Source organism: Felis catus, chromosome B3, assembly GCF_018350175.1.
Source record: "Felis catus isolate Fca126 chromosome B3, F.catus_Fca126_mat1.0, whole genome shotgun sequence".
NCBI classification, from domain to species: Eukaryota; Metazoa; Chordata; class Mammalia; order Carnivora; family Felidae; genus Felis; species Felis catus.
In genome coordinates, this window is record NC_058373.1 from 44,752,156 (window position 1) to 44,775,660 (window position 23,505).

Below are 23,505 nucleotides of genomic sequence, written 5' to 3' on the forward strand. Positions count from 1 at the left end.
CCCCCTTTAACACTGGGACATATTTCATAACTCAGGCTGTGGTTTGAAGTGATCTTGAGAGGAGTTTTAGACTCAAAAAGTGGAAAATAAAGAAACAGATGTGAAGTTATTGTAAATTCCTAGAGTGGGCTCTGGGGCTATTGTGCCCCCACGGCGGGCGGTCCAGGGGCTGTGCCTTTCATGCTGTAATTGAAACATATTAATTAGATAATTTGTTGTTAGTTTAAACGAAACAAATGCATCCCCTTTGAGGCTTCACAGCCGGTGGGTTGGGTTGTTTTTGTTTTGTTTTTGTTTGGGTGTCTCTGTGCATATGTGGCTTTAGGAGAAAAAAAAAAGTGACATTTACATTACGAATTTGAGAGCAGATCCTGATCCTTCTCATTTGTTATATAGATACATTGTAAAAAAAGAGAGTTTCCATTTGTGAAAGTCTAAGCCAAGTCCCCTACTCTAACCTTGCATACACTAATGTAAAACCTTCTCTTTGCAGCTCTCCCCTGGCTTCTTGCTCCCACCCACTCCCCAACTTCACCCCACTCGAGCACCTGGCCAGATTTATGCTTCTAAGATGCGCAGTGTTCTCATCTTTTTTAAAGGAAGTGAACGCACTGCTATAATATTTCATCCGTTCTGACAATCATTTATTAGCCCTGCTCCCGCTAGTCTTCAGGCTTCTCAGAATCTCCAACTCAGGCAACAGGAACAGTGAGAACTTCTGCAGCTTCTCTCTCTCGAGAAAGTGCACAAAATTCATCCATTGTGTAAGCGTTTCCCCCCATCACAGGGAAAGCCACTTAAAACCACAGTTGAGTACAGGATCATGTTAAAAACCAAAAGTAACGGGACAGCCAAATTTCCAAATCAAAAACCTGAATAAAAAAAAAAAATGAATACTGCCCAAATTTACAAAATAGAAAATGTAAGTTAACTCGATCTTCAGGATAAGACTCCCCAATATACACCTCGCTGCATGGTGGTGTCTCTTTCAGTTTTATTTTAAAGCTGTGTGTATTGACTTTGGACTTGAGCCAGGTGAAAAGATTTAACATGACAAAGAGAGCCATTGAAGGTATCATAGTTATAAACTTCCTTGTTTGTGGGGGCACTTCAGCTAAACTGGGTGTGAGACTCAGAGCTGGGGATGGAGAGGGTGGAGACATGGGTTTGGGCTGCCTTTGGATTTCTGATCAAGGTAAAAATATCATCAGTGGATTTTTTACTTTACTCATTCAACTTTGTCTGAGAAGAGATGCCTGCAGTTGTGAAAGGAGGGCTCACAATGCCCAAGTTATTTCATTCTTTGCAATACACCATGACGAACTTACCGGCTGAAAAGAACATTTTCAGATCCTGAGTTGAAGTCACTCCTTTGCTAAAAATCAGAAATTGGATCTGCATCTTATTTACCTCAATTATTAAATGTATGTGTGTGTACATTTATACATAGACATTCTACTGCCTATTATAGGACGAATATTTTACCTGATTATCCAAGTTGATAATTTATAAAATGTTTAAGGCCCGTGTTAGCCCATTCTGTTACCTGCATTCCCAGTTCGAATTCAGTGTTAGTAAATTTGACAAAATTAGAATATTCTGGAAATTGCCTTAATTTTATTCGGCAGGAAATGATGAATATTTATTTATTTATTTATGTATTTATTTATTTATTTTTTAATGTAGATGATGTCTTGTTGAGAACAAAGTTTCAGGAGTTTCCTAGCCCAGGGTGGAGAAGTTTTCCAGGCTTTCTTTTGCTGATCTTGTTGATATAATTGTGAATTGGGCTTGATGAATGAGTTTAGTTGTCCCCTGTCTGACGAGCTTTAGTAGCTTCATGCATTTTAATCAGCCCAATGATTCACTTATTTTGCAGGTTTTTTTTTTTTTTTTTTTGGCTGTGTGTGGGATCCTTCCTTTTAAAAAATGGTCACAACAGGATTAATTACCCTTTGCATTAATCCTAATTTTTTTCCCCAGATAACCCTCTAAATATGTTAAGGGTCGCAGGTGCTAAGGATTCTCCTTATGGAGAATAGTGATCAAGATTTTTGTGTGGGTTTCTCTCTGTATTGCACAAAGGCCTTTGTTTAATCGTATTACACAGTAAAGTGTTAATCACCATTTAAGTTTTTCTTTGTCTTGTAACTTCATTAGTTGAATACACACCTCACTCTGGAAATACTGAGACCCCTTCAGTAAAGTTTCAGTTGGCCTTAAACCATAAATTCAGGGCAAATTTTAATTCTCTGCAAAAATTGAGGAAAAGCAAATACTTAGAGTCAAACATCTAAATTAACTTCATCGAGAATTATTTTCCCACATGAAGAAATGAAAAGAAATCTGTTCTATTCAAACTGAACAGGTTTCTTGACACTCAAGGTGAACTTCTAGGTAACTTCTGAAAAAGAAGGTTTCAACAACTGAAATAATTTAAAGGAGCAGGGAAATGAATATTCTAAGATACATCAGAATATGAGTATTGACGAAACATGTCTGTTTTTATCTCCATAGACTCTACCTGATTTCTACATAAGCCTTACATGCAGTATGTTTTGTAAAATGTGTATTTTAGGATACAAAAAATTACATAGAAAGTATTGCATTTTTTTAAATGACAGTTTTCCAGCACTACACCTGTATACCTGATGATCTATTCTAGGAATAGCTTCCTCTTTCCCTCTGCTTCAGGAGTCCGTTTGAATCATTTCTCCCTCCCTTTCTTATGCAAGTGCATCAGAGATCTATTTTAGAAATAAGATATGAAAAAGTCAAACTACTCAGACAATGTACTGCAAGAAGTGTGCTTAGAGAGGCACTACATCTATCTTTTGTAAAGTTATTGTTTGCAGCAACTCTTCAAAAACACACAAAACTAAAATTTGAATTTATGTATTTTAATGAGAAAATATTATTTGGACTAGATTCATAATTTAATGTAGACACCTTTTTAAAATTCTTTGTCTTAAAACAGGCATGCTGGGAACAAGAACATCAATATTTAAGATGCCATGCTAATTCTGGACAGGGAAGGAGAAAAATGAAAGGGAAAAATTTTACAGCCCTATGACAACTACAACTTTTTTTAACTTAAGCAGGTCACACCAGAACAACAGTTCGTTTTCCAGCAAATTACCTAAGAACTCTAAAGGAATATAGCAAACAAAAGTGCATTTTACACAGTGTATAATCATTCCTATTCACAAGCATTTACATCTCTTTGCAGCCCTTTAGCTTCTTGGGAAAGTTCTTGTAGCAAACAGAAAGACTTGTCCATGGGAGACCTATCCGGTGACACTGCTTCATGTTACCAGTCAGCTATCTAAATTCTGCTAGGGTTGCCCTTGATGCTTTCTTAGTTTGGGCTTATTTCATTTTCTTTTTTCTTTCTTTTCTTTCCTTTTTTTTTCCCCCTTCCAACAATAAAATAAATAGCTAAAAGGTCTCTAAGTAACAGGAAAGTTAACATCCCAATTAACTTTCCCATCCCCCCTTCCCACCCCTAAACCTGGCCAGAAATGGAGAGTAAACATTCACATTACAACAGGTACTTGTAAAGTGGGCTTTGCCCGCTCGCCCGCCAAGCAATACAGATTCAAGTTCACTGTTTACATTTTACCGGGCGCCTTTGTAAACAATACTACAAGGTTACTTTTAGTTTTGTTTTGCTTGTGTTGAGGACAAGCGTCCCCTTCTCAGTTTGGCAGCCTCTCCCTTAACTCCCCGTGCCTGGAGCCTCTGGCAGGAAACAAAACCCAAAACAAAACAAAACAAAACAAAACAAAACAAAACAAAACACTCCGCAGAAGCTGGGGAGGCAGGGCCGCTACTCCAGGAAGCTGTGGTCCGCCCAGCCCCGGCCGGATGGGCGGAGGCGAGTCGGGTAAGGAAGATTAGTGGTCCCTCTTCCCGGCAGAGTTCCAAGACGTAAACGAGATCCGGCCCTCCGCTGTGCGGCTGTAGCCCTCAGGGGAGATCTGTTCGAGGAAACCTCTGAGGCGGTTTCTCTTGTCTAGGAACTGACTGCGCGGTGTCCGGCGCCCCGCCGATCCCGGCCGAGGGAAGACGCGCTCCTCTCCGCGAAGGCGGGAGGCAGGATTTCCCCTGCCTCTTAAATGGGAGGGGGTTTCGGGGGGCCCGGGGAGTCGGAAGGCTTGGCCCAGGTGCTCCCTGCCTTCCCCTCTTGTGGAGGCGAGGACAGCTCCCACGCGCCTCCAGGCCATCTGCAAGTTTGTGTTTTGTCTCCTGGGTCCAAAACAAAGTTCTCCTGGGGGAGAGAGGGTTGGCCGAAGGTGAAATGGACAAGTTAGGGTGGCGGTCTTAGATGGGGGGAGGGCAGGGCTGGGAGGCGGGGAATGCGTATAAGCTGGCGGGGAGGGGAACAAGAGGGGGCTCCGGCTGCTGCGGGTCAATGCACCGCCACCGAGTGCAAGGCGGAGGCCGGGCTGGTGAGCGTTTCACTGGGAGTGGCGGGGCTGCTTTGGCTGGTGGCTGTCTGCGAGGACGTGGGGCTGAGCGAGGGCGGCGAGTTCGAGAGCAAGGTGGGGATGGGCGCGGGCAGCGCGGGCAGCGCGGGCACCGCGGCCGGGGTGGGCTTGATGGGCACCGGGATGGCGGGCAGCGTCTGGCCTGCTGCGTGGCACAGCGGCTTCAATGGCACGCCGTAGGCGCTGTAATCGCCACTAGCCATGGAGATGGGGGTGGCCGAATCGATCATGCCTGCGGAACCGTACACGTGCGGCCAGCCAGTGCCCAGCGAGCTGCTCATGGTAGTCAACTGGTTGGGGAGCGGGTAGGCGGCGGGCACGGGCTGCATGGCGGAGAAGGCCAGCCCCCCAGGCATCTTGTACTCTCGAGCGATGATATTCTCGATGGCGAAGGGGTGCTTGAAACCCGAGGGCTGCGCCACGCCGCCCAGGTTGTAGGCGGCAGCGGGCATCTGTGGCAGGTGCGTGCCGGAGGCCGCAAGCGCGCTGAGGCGCAGCTTGGCCTGCTGCTGCAGATACTGCGCGGCGTCGGCGGGCTTGCTGGGCGCCAGGTGGTCGGACTTGAGCACCTTGAAGCGCTTGCGGCGCCGCAGGAAGCTGCCGTTCTCGAACATGTCCCCGCAGCTGGGGTGCAGCGCCCAGAAGCTGCCCTTGCCCGGCTGGTCTGGCCGCCGTGGGATCTTGATGAAGCAGTCGTTGAAGGATAGGTTGTGGCGCAGACTGTTCTGCCAGCGCTGCGTGTTCTCCCGGTAGTAGGGGAAGCGGTCCATGATGAACTTGTAGATCTCGCTCAAAGGCAGCATCTTCTCGGGCGAGCTCTGGATGGCCATGGCGGTCAGCGAGATGTACGAGTAGGGCGGCTTTTGGTCGCTGTACGTGTTGCGGCCCGGCCGAGGCATCTTCTTGTTTGCCCCCTTCTTGCTCTGGGTCCGCGCGGGCCGGCGGCTGCTTGGATCTGAACAGGGGGGGAAGATAACGGGAAGGGGGGAGGCATGGATGCACAGACAGACACCGCGAGGTCAGCCGGGACGAGTACAGACCAGACGTGGTGGGTAGGGGCTGCGGCGCCCGATCAGCCTGCGCCCGCGCTGTGGAGCTGGCAACTTTGAGTGCAGAGTGGGGTGCGGCCGGGGGGCGCGGAAGGGGAAGCGGATGAGAGGCGCGGGGGAAGCACGGACCTGCAGCGGGGTCTGGGGCAGGGATGCAACCGGAGGGCTCACCTTAAAGTTGCTCCAAGTTGTGCGTCCGCATCCGGGATGGCACTGCAGCTCTGCGGTCCCTCCCTGTGCTCAGCCGGGACACAGTGTCTGGTCTCGGTTGGGCTCCGCGCGTCTCTGAGCTTCGCAGCTCAGCCCTGCAGCGCCCGGAGCCGGCCAGTCCGCAGCGCTTCTGGCGGTGCGCTCCCCGGGCGGCCGAGCTCGGCTGCGGAGTCCCGGTGCAGACGGCAGCAGCGGCGGCCTCGGGGCTCCGGAGGGCGCTGCTGTGGGCTCCGCGGCTCCGCTGAGCTAGGTGGCTGCCTCCATGTCCTCCCTCGAACCATCTGATAGTTTTAAGCGGTGACAGGAGCAGAAAAGACCCCTGTAGCGGCGCTTCATTAATGTGCCACTTCTTAGCTATCATATGACAATCGCCTTGGGAGGAGGAGGAAGAGGAGGGGGAGCGGGGGCTGCAGAGGGAGGGGACTGAGCGAGAGGGGAGAGCCTGGCCAGCTCTGGTTTCTTTCACACCTATTTACATGGACACCTTGGCCAATAGGAATCACTTCCAGCTCAAGACTGGGCGAGGGGGAAGAGCCTCGGCCACCGGTGGTGAGCAGGACGCCGGCCAGGGTGCGCGGTGTGAAGGTATGAGGAGGTGGCGGCCGCGGAGCAGGGATTCAGGCGACCACTCACGTTCACAGACCGAGCTGCCGTGCAGATGATGTTTGACATGGAAATTGCTTGGCTGGGGTATTCTGTTTCCTCTGCATTGTATCGGGTTTGTATTGTTAGCTAACGTTAAGGCACGGCTTTCCCTTGAAGCAGACCCTTTTCCTGCGCTTGGCAATCCGGGGCTGGTTGCATGGGTTATTATAATGAAAATACACCCTTCCCCCTAGTCTTCCAAGAGGCAGGTCAAAGTTTGATTTGACCTTCCTAGGCTGCTGCCATAGCTCTACACACTGGGTGTGTAGCCTTAAGTGATGGGGTTTAAAAACTACTTACAGAAATATAAGTATTTATACCTGTGTAAAACCCATTTTGTAAGTGTACTGGCCAAATTAAAAAAAAAAAAGTCTATCTGGGAGAATAGTCAGGGTCTTCACTCTAAAAGTCCTCTAGGAATTGAATTAGGGACAGGATGAAGGCTCTGGGGCTGTTGGGGCAGACACTATGTGGACCTGGTGGAGAGCCTGAGTTTGTTTGACACACTTTATCACCAGATGAAGGGCCGAGTCTCATGCTTTCCCCATGTGGTTTGAAACTTTAGGAGTTAGGCATTGCCTGGAAGTTTGCATTTTACAGCCGGAACTTTTCTCTGCTTCTCCCACCTCTGCTTCCCCTCCCATCTCCTCCCTTTCCCCTCCCTACCCCCAATAGAAAGTATTTCGGGGTTTAGAGAGCCCAGCAAAAGCTGCCTGCGGACCCACTAAAACAGCAGTAACTTCTGGACTGGAAAAGAACCAGGGAGTTTTCCTTTTTGGGAGAAAGGAGAGAGCGGGGATGTGCCTAGGGTCCCCCTGCCTGGTGCCAGCGGTAGGCTCCCTTCTGTTCGGATTAGTCTCCAGAGATTCAATGAATTATTGTCATCATCATCATTATTATTATTATCATCATCGTCGTCGTCGTGGGCGTTGGCGGCATCATCATATTGCTATGAAATAGTGAGTCTACCCTGCCTGCATGCACCCAGTCAAGGAATAGATGCTAGGAGTTCCCACTGGCTTCTGCACATTCTTTCACCTTTATGGTTTTTAAAAGAAATCTCTTTTATCTTTTACCTCGTTAAAAACTCAATACCTAGAGCCCACACTGAATCATCTTCAATCCTGAAATGTAAGAACTTTTTTTCCCCCAGGAGGTGATGGTAGTGATGGTGGGGGGAGAGTTCTGGGTGTGAAGTTTGGACACTTAGTGATATTAGAGCATTATTAGTGGAGCTGTTTGGGGTTAGCATAAAAATCTTTCGGCGCACGTACACACACACACACACAGACACGCACACACACACACACACACACACACACACACACCCTCCATTAACCACAGTTTCAAAGGTGGTCAATAACTCACCAAAACGTAACTTAAACACGATGAATTTAGGAGATTAAACAATTTCATTAATATTGAAATGGCTCTCGTGTCTGGGCTGCCTCGCTTGAGATGCAAGCACACGTTTTTCAATATTAACAGAAGTGCTTGAAGAAAAGAATAATGTCACCTTCTTAATTCGGAAAAAATAACTAGGAGGAGGAGGTGGGTTCGAGGGGTGGAGGCGGGACGCTGACCTGTCCCTGGGGGCACGGTTGGACAAGGGCAGATAAACCCTCCACACAGAAACCATTTGGACTCTGGTGGACTCTGCCCAGCTTCGGCACAAGGCAGCGGTACTTGCCTGAACTGTGCACGCTTCGGCTCCTAAGGAGGTGCGTCGTTTTGGGGTGTTACTGGGCATGGCCCAGTTTGGTTTGAAGGTCCAGGGATGGGAAGAACTGGGGAGACCTGCAGCCTAGGGACCCCGATGAAGCATAGTAGTAAGGGCTTGTGTTTTCCTGATGGAAAGGTGTTGGTCCACAGCTTTCCTGCCCCAGAAGGCAGCTGGCCTCCGAGATACAAAATTGGGGGTGCTCCTGTGGAGGCAGGAGTGCTCCTGGGAAAGGTGCCAGCATCGAAGCCCCTAAGGATCTTTTAGGATCTTCTTAGCAAACGTGTGCATACTGACACACAGAAACATAGATAAAAAAAACATTGAGAGTGGTTGGATTGGGATATGTAACGAAAGGAGTGAAAGATCTCTGTTCCCCCAGTGACAGCCAGGAAGATTCTTTTCTACCGGGTGTGTGCCTACGCTTCTTGTGGGTGGGGGATGGGGAGAGAAATGTTTTCTTGTTTTAACAATTGGCATTTTGTTGCCCTGCAAAGGGCCTTTGTGTGGCGGTCGAAATCATTGCTTGGAGTAAACAGAAGTTTAACTAAATTCTAAGAGTGGAAACGTTTGGGTTAAAAAAGAAAATCTAGGTTGAAATAAATCTTTGTCAATCTCCCCAGGGAAAGTTGTCACCACCAAGTCTCAGAGACATGTGAGGATACAAGTAGGAATTCGTGTTTCAGGAGTCTCCAAAGTTTGGCTAGAGTGAGGACTGGAGGTGAGGTATATTGCCCATGCACAGGGCTAATTAAGGGAATGGAACCTAACTGGACAAGTTTGCCCTGGATGGGTGAGGAATTGTGAAATACACATTTAAAACAGGCACTTTGCTACAAAATTGCATTTCAGATCCTACTGAAGAGCCCAGAGGAAGGGGGAGGGGATTTGCATGTCATTTACACCGTTTTAAGACTGGTATTATGAAGAAGAGGAGGGAAGGAGCACTTTCCAGAAATCGTGAAAAGTGCATCAGAGTCTATTGTACAGAACCCAAAGCAAACAGAGGCTCTGGGGAGGGGGCACATCCGACTCTGAGGCTTAGGGAGTTGTTGGGAAAACTGTATAAAATACACATAAGTCAATTATACCCATGTGCAAACCAAATGGAAATCTCTTTCATGCAATAGCCATTCATCGCCTCCGCAGAGCCCACCACCGACCACCTTTCTGCTTGGAGAGTTCGCAATGGTCTCTTTTCCCACAAGCTGGACCACACACGGCTACAGATTTCGTAATAATTTATGCTAATTTCCCTCCATAAATCCACAATTCGCTTCAGTGGCACCCGGGCTGCTGAGGGAGTAAAAAGGAGACAGAGGGGTGACAAATACAATATTGATTTTGATTCCTTCTGTTGTCAAGCAGGTGTATGTGTGCGTGAACGGTGGGGCTGGGGTTAGGGGGCGGGGGCTCTAGGAGAGGAAAACCATCCCGAGCTGGGCCAGCCTCTCCGTGCACACTCCAGAAAGTAACGCGCTCGGTTTGTTAATATTTACCAAACACCGATGGGAGGTGCAGGGAAAGTACCCGGCAGCTTCCGAAGGTTTCCTAGGCGCCAAAAACAATACCCGCCTTCCCGACTTGGAAAGCGAACCGGGGGCTGCCTGGAGCATTTGGGGACTGAGCTTTCGTCTGCCCCTTCTCTTCCTCCTTCCTCCCTCAGAGTCGTTCCCTCCTTCTCCTTGAGTCTCCCACCCATCCCGCCCCCGCCTCTCTCTCTCTCTCTCTCTCTCTCTCTCTCTCCCCTCCCCTCTTGTCCCGGACTTCTCTTCACTTTATTTTTTTCTTTCCCTTCTACTTTCTCCATCTTCTCTACCAAATGGGCAGTGAAATGTGCAGGTGGGGAAGGTCTTCGGGCGCGCGCCGCATCGATTTTTAGGTGTCAGGGTCTCCTATGGCCCGCCCCACCTTGCAGGCCGCCTCCCGCATTTGCCCAAGTTCTCCGCGCTCTCTGGGAACCCGCGCTAACTCACCGCGCCGCTTTGTCCCATCAGTCATTCTTCACCAAATCTGCACTTTGGTGGCGTGAAACGACTTAGCTTTCCTTTCAAAAGGATTTTGTTCCTGGGTATTCAGCACTAAAACAAACTCCCTCGGCCTGTCAGCGATCAATTTACAAAAAGAAAAAAAAAATTGTTGTTCTGAGTGTCCTGGGGGCGGTTTGGCCTCAGAATGTGCGCGCTTCCACCGCCAGCACCTGCGCGTGGCACAGCCTAGCTCTAGTGTTCTAGATCTGGGGGCCAGAGGGAACCCACTCACTGAGCTGGCTTGGCTGCGACCCCCGGACAGGGTCTTGTGGGCTCTTGGGCCGCAGAGATCTGCATCCAGTTGGGAGCTGCGTCAGGGGAAACCTATCCACCAAGACTTTCCCACGACTGCCCCAGGAGTTTGAGCCCGCATTGCTTGGCCACTTCCACAGATTCGGAGGGGGAAAGCAAGCTGCCCAAGGAGGAGAGGCCAGGGGAGGGGACACACTTTGTTGGCTCTGGTGCCAACTGGCAGAGAAAGGACTCTGTGTCCCCTCTCTTGTTCTTAGCCAGCACCTCCACCCCCAACCCCTCATGCCAGGCACCGTAGGAACACACCTATTTTCCCAAATAGTAGCAAAGATGTCTGCCATGGAACTTTGGAGCCATTTATTTCATTGGTGTGTGACTGGGCTATGTGAGGTTTGGACCTCAACTCCTAACAGAGAGGTTGAAAATAAACTTTTGATGAGGAATACTTTGCCTAAAATCAGGTCTTCTCTCCTGTCCAATCTTGCTGGGTTCTAAAAAAGGCAAGAGTCTCCACCTCCTACTCACTCTTTACTCCCATCCATCCTGGGAGGCTCAAATTCAGAGGTGTCCCATCCTTATTCCATGCCATCTGGCGATGGGCAGGGCCTCTGGCTATGACTGGGGACACTTGGAACTAAAATATTTCCCTTGGGGTTGGGAGAAAATGAGTGGCAACACCATACACATTTCAGAAGTGTTTCTCAAGTAGCAGCTGCAATTTGGAGAGTATGGAAGGCTCAGTTTTCCCTCTACCTCAAGCACAAAACAAACAGTAGTCAGCATTAGGTGCCGGTCCTCCTTGACCTCCATCCCAGAGAAGTGCCAACCCCCACCCAGAGTGAGCAGGCAATTTCAATGCCTGTGAAAACAACTCTTGCCCTGCTGGCCATAATGCCCTCTCTTTGGAATCAGTTTGCTAAATACCATTTGGTCTTTGCTTGCTCTGAGATTTTAAGTCTTTAAAGCCAGAGTTTCTAAATCCATCCCCTCCTTTGCACAAGCAATTGCATAGCTTTAAACTGGGCATTACCAAACCTACAAATGTACTTGTTTAGAAAGTTATTTGCAAAAGGTTGGTGGAAGGATTTTTGTTGTTACTGCTAAACCCTCCCGGTAAGTTTTGCTCTGCACTGTGTGAAACAGAAGAAGCAATTCAAACCTATTATTATTATTGGAGGAAATATTGCTAAAGCCACCTTGGTATTGAAGGGATTAACTTGCTTTTCTCCCAGCCCCTAACTCTGGGGTTAAGACAGCAGTAGATCAACTGTATAATGTGTGCACTGTTCGCTCATTTGTACAAGCAGAACAAAGGTTGGACTAAGCCAAATTGCATTGCACTTGTGAACCGAGTCCTGATGTGAAGTATCTTTTACAGCGGGGGGAATGAGAACAATTTCGTGTATGTCTAAAAGGGAATAACAAAGCCACTTTCTCGAGCATCTCAAAGTGAAGTAGCGAGGCGTGACATTCCCAGGGTGAGGAGGGACAAAAGCAGGGTCAGGGGGATGAAAAAGAGAATCAAACAGCCACTTTCACATGTCTGCCCTCAACTGCTGCACCTCTCCATAATAGGAAACAAATGTTGTAAAAGGGGGGATTGCTCCCATTCATTCAAAATAGCAAATGATAGCTAAACAACATTGTCAAAACTGAATCAACTTCTGTGCAGTACCACCCAGAAAAAGGTATTGTGTTTTGTTTAATAGCGGGGTGGAGCAAAGGGTCTTTTTTTAAGGGGAAAAGGGGAGAAAAAAAATCACCCTATACTTTTCATATTAATTTTCTTTGTCAGGAATTACTTGTTTGCTCAGATTTTTGGGGGGAGGGGAATCAGTATTTCTGGCTAGGTAATCACTCTTAAAATGTTTTTTGGTGTTTTTTTTTGGGGGGGAGGAATTTTGGGAAAGCAGAAGCAAGAAGGTGATGTTTAGCTTTGTAAAGTATTTTAAAGCTTCCATTAACTAGGAAAACTTCATCCTCTTTGGCATGTGTTATCCAGAAAAAATAAGATCTTGACTGCGGTAGAACATGAAGTTAAATCCTGTACCATAGACTCCATGCACTTTGCTCATAAATTTGAATAAAATCGATTCGGGGGGGGGGGAACTGCAGAATATCCGAAAATAAAGAATATTTTGCGTCCGTAATATTTGTTGGCGCATTTTCTTGTGTTCATTTGTTTTGAAACGGGATAACCTGTAGGTCTCCAGCCTTAAAACCCCGCGCTTCTGCTTTGTTTGTTCAGGCTGACGAGGAGGAGAGCTTAACCCTGTGGACGTGTGCAGTATGTGTTTTCTTAATGGCAGCAGCAGATTTCGCTGAAGACTACAACAGCTTTTAGATATAATAATTCGCTGTGTTCCTGGGAAGGTTAAAACTTTGATTTCTCTGTCCCTATCTCCGCCCTTCTCTGTTCTCTCTTCTGTTCTCTTCTTTTTCTCTTTCTCTCCGTCTCTCTCTCTCTCTCTCCCTCTGTCTCTCTGTCTCTCCGTTTGGGCTTTTTGTTTTTTTGTCTCCATGCGTCCCCCGCTGAGCTGCCACCCACAAAGCGGGTTTGAGAAAGAAAGAAAGAAAAGAAAGAAAGCGGCTGATCCTCCCCGGCCTCCCCCAGCTACGAATGGCTAGGAGGCGGGGCCTGCAGCGCTGCAGACGCGGCCCGCTCCTGGGCGGCGGGGTCTTTCCGCTCAGGCGGGTCTCACCTGGGACAAGGGCTTCGCTCCGCGGGTCCCGCTGCGGGGTGCCGGCCCCCAGCCGCGCGCCCTCTCCCTCAGCACCGCCCCTGCTTCGGGCGCTCGATTCGCTCACTCTTGGTGGGTAGCTGTGTACTGCAAGCTGTAGGGGAAACCAGGTTGCCCCGAGGGCTTACCGACACCCCAGAAACAGATCCACCACCCTGCGCATGCCTCTGTTTCGCTGTCTCCTTCCCTCTCTCCTCTGCCTCTCTGCCCGCGTCTCTTCTGTCCGAGACTCTCGTTTCAATATCCGCAGCGGCATGGACGCCAGGTTGTAGGTCCGCAAACAAACTAGCGGCCGTCTCAGCAGTGCTGTGTCCGGGATCGGCAGGGTATTTCGTATGCACCCAGCCGGCCCAACCGAAACAAGAAAGGGAGGGAGGGAGGGAGGAAACAGGAAAGTCAAACACCCCCAACCCCTCCCGATCAGCTGCACACCTCAGCTGCGTAGTTGGTAGGCCACGGTAGGTGGGTGGCTCCGGAGAGTGGGATGAATCATTAAGTCGACCGTTCCCAGCATTGGTGCCGTTCTTCGACACCGGCACTTAAGATTGTGCTTGGCATTATTCACCACCTCCCCACCCCAACAACGGCGACCCTAGTGAGGAACCTTCACTTCTCTCTCATTTATCATTTTCATTAGAAAAGAACTTTGGAAACCTATTTTAATGTAAATATTTATACACATAAAATACATATTAAATCTGCACTGCAGTTTCCCCCTGTAAGTTCTTCCCCCTCTCCATCTTTTGGGTAAATCCAGAACCACGGAGCACTTAATAATTCCCCGAAGGCTGATTCAGCAGGTGATTTTCTTTGGCGTCATAACCATTTGTTTATGGTGGCCGTCGCAATTTGATTGGTGGAGCGGATAGTTTCCCTTCACTGAGGTAGGCTGCCCTTTCTTCCCGCGCCAGCAGTAAAGAAAACTTCTCACCTTTCGCTTCACACCTCCTCCCCAAAGCAGTTTGAATCCATAGTCTTTAACTGGCTGTCCGGGATACCCAGAGTTGGGGAAGGCTATTGATCTTTCCGTTCCGTCCGTTCATCCTCTTTTTACCTACTTTTTTTTTTTTTAATTGCCAACAAAACAAAACCCCAACACAAAAAACTGCACACAAACAGGGTAAAATAGGTGAGCCATACACAGTGAGTCAGTTCCTTCCCTTTTCCCACATCCCACGTCTTTTACCCCTCTTCAAAAGGACAGAGGGAGCTGGCGTCCCAGATCTTCGGTAATTATTAGCTACTTAGGTTTTCGCGTCCGGATCCCCGCGACCTGTTGATGACTCCCAATCGCGGAGCGCAGAGCTGTGCTTCGAAGTTGGTTATGTAAACTGCTTGTGTATTTCACATTATCATCCCGCTGACTGGAGGCAATGTAGATTTTCTAAAGATCTAATGAATAAACAACCAGCAACTGCTGGCGGTGTAATTTACATTGTTAATGCCTACATGTGTATAATAAATATGCATTTGTATGTCTTCAAATAAACTCTTTTTAGTTTCTAACCTGTGGTGATTTTTTTTTTTTTTTCCTAAAAGAAGGAGCGTGGGGGCGGGTGGGAATCTCGTCTTTCCGAGGAATGAGAATTTATTTCACTTGCGTGGCTCTGGTGAAAATGGCTCTGCCGTCAAAGCCCAGATGTAGAGTCCGCAGCCCGGCTCTGCTGCCCCTCCTACCCGCCCAGGGAAGCTCGGCTGGGAAAAGCACCCCTCACTGGATTCGCCCGGAAAGGGAGGATGCGCCCCGGAACTTCCAGGCGCAGTCTTGGGGACGGCGGGGTTTCACGTGGAAGTGGGATCCAGGAGAGAGGACAGCAACCCCAGGATCCGAGTGTTCTCCCCCCCGAGCTACCGCCCTTCCCCAGATTAGAAGTGCCAGTGACTTCTCCAGCATAGCAACTTGGGTTGGGAGAGTTCGAGCCGCAGCGGCTCCGACAACCTCTGGGAAAAGTTTCCCCGGGAATTTCCTGACCGGCGACGTTTCCCCATGCGCCTCTGTAAACAGCATTTCGGACCAGCCTGGGGGGCCGCAGGGAGGAAGGAGAGGGCGCTGGCTCGGGGTCGGGGTCCTAAGCTCTGCCCCATGAGCCGCTTCCTCCGGTAGGGCAACCTTGTGGAGGGCAGCAGGAGCACCGATGCTCCTGGGAGCCACGGCCTCCGGAGCCGCGGGGTTTGGACCCAGCGTAGCTGCTGTTTTCAGAAGCCCAGGGTCCTCCCTGCGCGTCCCACGCCGCTTATTTCAGGCTGGGCACCGACGTTTGATATCTCTCCCCTCCAACCAGGTGCCACTTTCTTAGCGCGCTCGAAGGCAAATGTCTCATCTTTTCCAGTCCTGGATCTGGAATACATTATTTTAATTAAGTCTATGGCGATTTACTTTCCTCTGAGATCTATTCCACGGTGCAATTAGGAACGTATTGGTGCTAGCTCATATGAATATTCAGGAGCGTGTCAATTAATTAGCAGACAGAGGAATCTCATTATGGTGCTCAAAACCCTTTTAGTGTTAAGCAGAATTAAGGGGGTATTTGGCAATGCGCTGGATTAGTGAATATTTTACTGTGCACTCATTTAACTTCATTATCATAGCACTTACACTACTCTCTGATTTTATTAATTAAATTGCTCATTAATTTGTCCAAAAAGGATAAAAGTTTTAATGTGCCACCCAATAACTTGGAAAGTAAACTTTCGCCCTGCTTGGTCTTCGCTCCCGGCCAAAAGAGGACAGATGGCGGCTTGCACAGCCAGAGAAGGAAGCGCGGTTCCTCCCTCCCTCCACCCTGCAGCTTGGGGAAGCGCAGGCGCTCTGGCTCCCCCAACTCGGGAAGCAGCGGGATGCCTCGGAGGAAGGGCCGCGATCGCAGAACAGCCTCCAAGGATGGGCCCGGAAATCTGAATTCGCTCTTCAAGGCGGAGGCGTGGGCGGGAGGCGGGGAGTGCCTCTCGCTCGTTCGCGGGGAGAGCGGCTAACTAGGCAACGAGAGGTTTGACCTGGGACGCGGAAGTGCCCGGGGCGTTACGCTCAGCCGCGCCTTGGAGTCTCCGCCTCCAGGCCCAGAGGCTCGCAGTTTACTAAAGAAGCGCGCTAAATGCACCTGGTGGGGCCAGCATCCGCCACGCGGCAAGGGCTTGCTGAGCACAGCACTTCTGACACTTGAGGCTCTGGCAGAGCACCCTGCCCTCGACCAGGGCCATCCCTCAAGCATCATCCAGGTTGGTGCCCACGTGTCGCTCACACCTACCTGCACCTCCCCCACCCTACCCCCAAAGGTTAGAAAGACAAATATTAAAATTACTTGCACAAAGGGAACTGCTAAAGAGATCCCAAATTAATATGCATGTAAAATTAATTAGTTGCATTTCGTGACATCAAAATAAGTACCTGGGAAACAGAACACCTTCTGGGCATTGGGAACATATGCTAGAATTAGAGTTAATTGACTAATTACATAAATTAGGCATTAATTTTGCAGCACATCAAGTATAAAAGATATCTCAATTAATTGTGCATAAATTACCAGGTGAAACCGGGCAGCAGTCCGGCTAGGATCAGGTTCTCCGACCCCTTTGCTCTTTTAGGGCCCGAAAGCTAGGCGGCGTGGTGGTCGGGACAGGCTTGTGCGCAAGGACGCAACGAGACCTGCGCGGGGAGTCGCCGCTGCGCAGACTGATGACCCGGGGCAATTGTTAATGCGAAGGAAACTCCCCTACTCATTAAAATCAATTACGTGCAGTTAGATTGATCAGCTTTTGTCGGAAAGGAGCCAAGCTGACCCCTTTGCTAATCTCCCCCTCACCCCAGCCCGCTTCCCATCCACTTTGGCTGGTTCTGTAGCGATCTGGGACCCTTGCTGAGCAGGTACCCAAGTTTCCCTCGCCGAGTAGGTTAATTTTGACGTCGGCTCGGGCCATTTTCGATCGATCTGAACTCTGGCCTGGCCGTGTTGGGCGCCTAGTTTCTCTTGGTGGTCTCTATCCTCGGGGGCTTGCCGCCCCTCCTCATTCAGGAATTCGACTTGGAGGGAATGATTCTAAGTGATTCGAATCTCCTCGGTTTTGAAGTGGGTGTAAATTAATCTCCAGAATGTAAAATCTTGGTAGATAACCCATATATTCCCCCAGAGGACTGGTTTGTGGGAGTCCCCAGTACCGCCCCCTCCCCTCTCTCTTTTCTTATGGATGAAAGAACAGAATGGACGTAGCTTGGGTGTTCAGTTTGCATTTTTAAATTTCTAGGGCTCCCTCCTCCCAGGGAAGTTCCAAGAGACATACTAATAATTTTCCCTCAACAAATCACCAAATGTAACATTTGTTTTGCCTTTAAAAACGTTTATTGTTGGTGAAATATTAATGATGTTGGCAGCAACTTTCCCCTATATTCTCTACACGTTGTAAGAGGAAGAAAAAAGTGTTTCAAAGCAAAAGGGTTGTTATTTGGGCAGTGGATAAAGTCTTGCCACTTCCAAATCTTAGTGAAATTGCAGCAAACTCCTATGTGTTCCTCATATAAATTACCACCAATTATAGCACAGTTTGGTTGTGTTGATCTAGTGGAATGTTACTAATGGAGAGACAGATTTCTCAGCCACTTCTGGAGCTGTCATCATGTGCCTGGTGGTTTGTAAAAGTATCAGAAATCACAGAGCCCCCCTCCTTCTAGATTCCCAGGTTGTAATCATTTTCTTCTTTTTGCCAAAGCAAACATGAGAGAATGAAAGCAAGTCCTGAGAAACCCTTTATCGTCTGATTATATACATCTTGATCAAGGTGCCTAGGTGACATTTGTTAGGTGGAATCCTGGCTGCTTATGTGCTAAAGAAACAGATGAATTCCAGAGTTCACCGAGACATTCATTTTGATGTAGAGGTTTCTCTTCGGTAGCCAGATGCTGAAGGTACTTGAGGGAGATGTTGACAAGTGGATAATTGTCAGCAGAACTAAAACAGACACTTTGTTTACAGTTGAGCATGATTAATTGAGAGTAAATAAAACAGCACTCTTTATAAAATCCCCCTCCAAGTTCAAAAAAGGCCGTATGTCTCTAGAAATAAAAGAGGTGGAGTCAGACAAGGGCTAGTTTTCCCAGACCCTTGAAGCAGCCGCTGGCAGTGGTGTGGATCCGAAGTAAATAAGATTTATTGCTTTCCAGCTGCTCTGCTGGGTTTTCTTTTTTAATTTTTTTTTTTTTTTTTTGCTAAATTTATCGAGCTGGATTAGAAATATTTTCCTCCTAATTAGCTGAATTTTACATTTCTCTTATTAAAGAATTGCTCTTCCTCTCCCCCTTCATTCTTCCTTTAAAATGTGAAACGCAATGTGAAATAATTTTCAAAACGAGCCACACATGATAAACCCAAAGTGATGTTGTCAAACAGGCTATTAAATGGCACTGTGATACTTCAATTTGCCAGACAGCATTTCTGTTCCCTGTGGCTCTAATAAATTGCGGAGGCCAGGCTTTCATAAACGTCTTATGATTGTCCAACATAGTAAGTTTTAATGAAACAGGAAATATGCCTTTCTTTCAAAGGACAGTGCACTTGTGTACACAGAGTATTTTTGACCTCTCTTCTGCTAGACCAGAGGGTGACCAGGCCAAACAACTTTTCTGACAAAGTTTGCTTAATGCTGTTTGTGCAGATTAGTGCTGCAGACATACTGGTTAATTGCCAAATACCTTGGCTAGATGGATTTATTGCAGTCTATAAATGGACACTTTGTATTGTAATATGCCCAATGAAGTTCAAAACAATGGGCCTATGGCAGTTAGAAATAATTTTAGATCACTAACGATTCAGTTAAATTCACTACTGTTGTCCTCCTGTGAGCATGGATAGTGAAACCTAAGCTAGGCAAATAAGATACAAATCCGAACTTTATGTGGGCTGCTGGGAAAGAGCTTTCTCTTGGGACTTCTTGCAGTTAAAAACTGTTTTTAGGGGCTTTGGAGACAAAAGCAAAAGCAGAGTCTGTCGCTTGGAAGTAAACAGAGAAAAAGAAGAGGAAGAGGAGGAAAAGAGCGAACCCTCTCTCCTCATGTGAGCCCTGGACTCTTTGTAAACTAATACTTTTTCATTTTGCTTGAGACTGTTTGAGCTAAGTTTTAAAGGGATAATAACTAATATCCTTTTCTTACTGTTATGAGACCCACGGCAGCTTTCATGCTGAAAATCTTGCCTGTTCTTTCTATTTCTCCTCACTAGCGGGAACAACTCAAATGGGTCCCTTACTTATGAAGGGCCAAATGGGTAGTTCTTAGGCTTTGAATCCCAAGGAATTTCATTTCTGTCACCTGGTGCACATTACATATTGCTTTGGTGATTGCACACTTGTGGAGATACCTATCCAGTCTTTTAGAGCCTCCAGTCTCAGGATGAGGAGCTAAAGTAACGTCTCCATCAGCATATCCCTAAGCCTTTAAGAAACCTTAGAAGTCAGGCAGTCACCCTCCCAGCCTCCCTCCATTCCTTCTTTCCTTCCTTTCCCTCCTGCCTTTTCTTCCTTTCATAAGCATTTCTGAGGACTGAATCAGCCCTAGGCCATGAAATAGCAAAGCCAGGCTGTGTAAATTCATTTCAAGAGTTTAAATTTCATTTGGTGAAAGAAAATACATACTCAAGAGTAGGCACCAACTTACTAGCTGGGCAGTCTACTCGGCCTATTTCTCAGTTTCCTGTTTGTGAAGTGGAATTAATCATGCAGTCCACATCATGGGTTGTTGAAATAATTAAATAAGTTAACATATGCAAAGAGTACTCTGTATAAAATATGCATCCCATGAATGTTTAATATGACAGTTTTATTTTTAGAGGATAAGATTCCTAAAAATAAAACTGTATTTTACTTATATATTCATTTTCCAGAACCTAGAACTGTGGGCCTTCTGTATCGGCCGGCTGGCTAGCTGGCGAAATAAACACTGGCTTCTACCACTTACTCCATGTGCAATCGAACTTCACATGAAACCCTGGACATTGTAAGCAATGACGACAGAGCATCATCTATCAATGGGAGGGGAACACCATTTGCAAATGTATTTAAAAATAATCAGCCTTGTTGAGGTAGAACTATGAAATTGACCCATTTCAAATGTACAGTTCAGTGAGCTTTAACAAATATGTGAGTCAGTCAATATATAGAAAATTTCCAGCATCCAGAAAGTTTTCTTGTGCTTCTTACAGACCGTCCTCTCTCCCTACCCTCAATCCTCGGCAGCTGTTGACCTGCTTTCTGTTACTATAGTTTTAGCTTTTTAGAATTTCGTTTAAATGAAATCGGAAAATGTGGGGTCTTTAGTATCTCGCTTTTTTTTTTTTACTTTGATGTTTTGAAGGTCATCTATGTTGTCCCATGTATCCAAAAATCATTCCTTTTTTTATTGCTGAGTAATATTTCATTTTATAGGTGTACTATAATTTGTTATTCAAGCTCTTGATGATCATTTGAGTTGTTTCAAGTTTTTGGCAATTATTCTCTTAACAGTGGCTTTCCCAGAGGAGAAATTTTTAATTTTAAAGAAGTCCAGATTATCAATTTTTTTTCCTTCACGATCATGCTTTTTAGTGGTGTATCTAAAAAGGTCATCTACTAAATCTAAGGTCATCTTGATCTTGTCCTATGTTCTCTTCTCAAAGCTTTATAGTTTTGTATTTTATATTTATGTTTATGATTTATTTTGAATTAGTTTTTGTGAGAAGTATAGGTCTGTGTCTAGACTGATTCTTTTTTTTTTTTTTTTTTTTTTTTTTTTAAGTAGGCTTCGTATCCTGACTGGAGCCCAATGTGGGGCTTGAACTCACAACCCTGAGATCAAGACCAGAGCTAAGGTCAAGAGTTGGTTATTTAACCAGCTGAGCCACCCAGGCAACCCTAGATTGATTCTTTTGCGTGTGAATATCCAGTTGTTCAAGCACCATTTGTTGAAAAGATACTTTTTTCTGTTGAATTGCCTTTGCTCCTTTGTCAACATTTATTTATGGACTTTCCCTCTAATTCCACATATCTATCTAGACTTACAGCACTGCCACAGTGTTTTGATTACTATAGTTCTATACTAAGTCTGATAAGTCTTAAGTGCTGTAAGTCCTCAGACATTGTTTTTCTTTTTCAAAATTGTTCTGGCTATTCTAGGTCCTTTGCCTTTCCATATGAATTTTAGAATCAGTCTATCAATGTTTATAATAATATGATGGGATTTTGAATAACATTGTATTGAAATACCAATTTGCAGGAGAATTAACATTTTAAAAGTTTTGAGTCTTTCAGTCTAGAAACATGGGATCTCTCCATTTTTTCCATTTTTTCTCAATATTATTTGGTAGCTTTCATATTACGCTAAATACTTTTTTATTGTTATAAGTGGTATTTTTTAAAATCTAAATTTCCAATTTTGGGGTGACTGGCTGGCTTAGTCCATAGAGCATGTGACTCTTGATCTTGGGATTGTGAGTTCAGGCCCTGCATTGGGTGTAAAGATTACTTATACAAAATAATAAAAATAAATAAATTTCCAGTTTGTTGCTAATTATAAATGATACAGAAAGACAATAGCTCTCTATTGATCTTGTATTTTGCAACCTTGATAAGCTCACACATTATTTCTAGTAGATTTTATATAGATTTCTTATATTTTTCTATGTATACTATCATGTCATCTGTGAATAAAGGCAGTTTTACTTCTTCCTTTTCAATGAAAATGCTTTTTATTTCATTTTCTAGCACTATTGCATTGTCTAGGACCTCCAGTAAAATGTTGAATAGAAATGTGACAGTGTATATGCTCATTTTACTCTTTATCTTACGGGGAAAACATTCAGCTTTCTACCATTAGATATGATACTTGCTGTAGGTTTTTTGTAGATGTTCTTTATGAGATTGGGGCAGTTCCCTTCTATTTCTAGTCTTTTTTTTTTTTTTTAAGTTTCATTTATTTATTTTGAGAGAGAGAGTGAGAGTGCAAGCAGGATAGTGACCGAGAAAGAGGAAGAGAGAGAATCCAAAGCAGACTCTGTGCTGTCAGTGTGGAGCCTGATGCAGGACTTGATCCCAGAAATTGCAAGATCATGACCTGAGCCAAAATCAAGAGTTGGATGCTCAGTGGACTGAGCCACCCAGACGCCCCTCTGTTTCTAGTTAAAAAAAATTTTTTTAATGTTTATTGATTTTTGAGAGAGAGAGAGAGAGAGAGAGAGCATGAGCAGGAAGGAGCAGAGAGAGGGAGACACAGAATCTGAAGCTGGCTCCAGGCCCTGAGCTGTCAGCACAGAGCCCAACACGGGGCTCGAACTCATGAACTGCGAGATCTGGACCAGAGCCGAAGTCAGACGCTCAACTGAGTGAGCCATCCAGGTGCCCCTCTAGTTTTATGAGAGCTTTTTAAAAAAAAATCATCAATGGATATCAAACTGTATTAAATACTTTGCATGTATGATCATATGATTTTCTTCTCTCTGTTAATATGGTAAATTATATTTGTTGATATTTGAACAAATACTCAATTTGATGATTGAATATTAAATCAGTGTACTTGGTCATGATGTATTTATTACTCTTTCCATATTGCTGGATTCAGTTTGCTGAAGGGACTGGTTTGTAGTTTCTTTTTTTGTCTTTTCTTGGTTTTGGAATCAAAGTAATGATGGTCGCAAGATCATTTGGGATATGATCCTTTCTTTTCTATTTAAGGAAGAGTTTGTGTACAATTCGTATTATTTCTAAGTTAACTGTTTGGTAGAATTCTCCAGTGAAGCCATCTGGGCCTGGAATTTTCTATAGCCATCTGGAGTTTTCTTTGTGGGAATGTTGTTATCTAAAATTTAATTTCTTTAATGGATAGAATGCTGTTCAGGTTATCTAGATCTTCCTGAGGGGGGGTTGGCAGTTTGTGTTTTTAAAGAAATTTGTCATTTCATCTAAGTTGATTACTTTGTTACTTTAAAGTTAGTAATAATATTCCCTTATAATTATTTTAGTCTCCTTTCATTTTTTTCTTGATCATTCTGGATAGAGGTTTATCAATTTTATTGATTTTTTTCAAAGAACCAGCTTTTGGCTTCATTGATCTTTATTGTATTTCTGTTTTCTATTTCACTGATTTCTGCTCTGATCTCATTATTTCCTTCCTCCAGCTTCCATTAGGTTTAATTTCTTTTTTTCATATTTTATTCTTTATTGAAGGGAGAAGCTTAAATTATTGAATTGAGACCCTTTTTTCTTTTTTTTTTTTTAATGCTTATTTATTTTTGAGAGGGAGAAAGACAGAATATGAGTGGAGGAGGGGCAGAGAGAGAAGGAGACACAGAATCCAAAGCAGGCTCCAGGCTCTGAGCTGTCAGCTCAGAGCCTGACATGGGGCTCTAGCTCATG

At 45.8% G+C, this 23,505-nt stretch overlaps 1 protein-coding gene across 2 annotated transcripts; it reads right to left on the minus strand.

Annotated features, from left to right (window-relative positions):
* Window positions 1–2,879: 2,879 nt before the first annotated feature.
* On the minus strand, window positions 2,880–12,347 carry FOXB1 (forkhead box B1). Of its 2 annotated transcripts, XM_045059231.1 has the most exons (3): window positions 10,091–12,347; window positions 5,711–6,030; window positions 2,880–5,445 (listed from the first exon to the last, which is right to left on the minus strand). In XM_045059231.1, the coding sequence occupies exon 3, from the start codon at window positions 5,387–5,389 to the stop codon at window positions 4,412–4,414; it is 978 nt and encodes a 325-aa protein (XP_044915166.1). In that variant the 5' UTR covers window positions 5,390–5,445; window positions 5,711–6,030; window positions 10,091–12,347; the 3' UTR covers window positions 2,880–4,411. The 2 variants fall into 2 exon arrangements, with proteins under 2 accessions (XP_044915166.1, XP_019687891.1); XM_019832332.3 differs by lacking the exon at window positions 10,091–12,347 and having other exon boundaries at window positions 5,711–9,806.
* Window positions 12,348–23,505: the final 11,158 nt, after the last annotated feature.

Excerpts from the sequence above, each read along its gene's own strand:
- FOXB1 (XM_045059231.1), bottom strand. The coding sequence starts at position 5,389 with ATGCCTCGGCCGGGCCGCAACACGTACAGCGACCAAAAGCCGCCCTAC.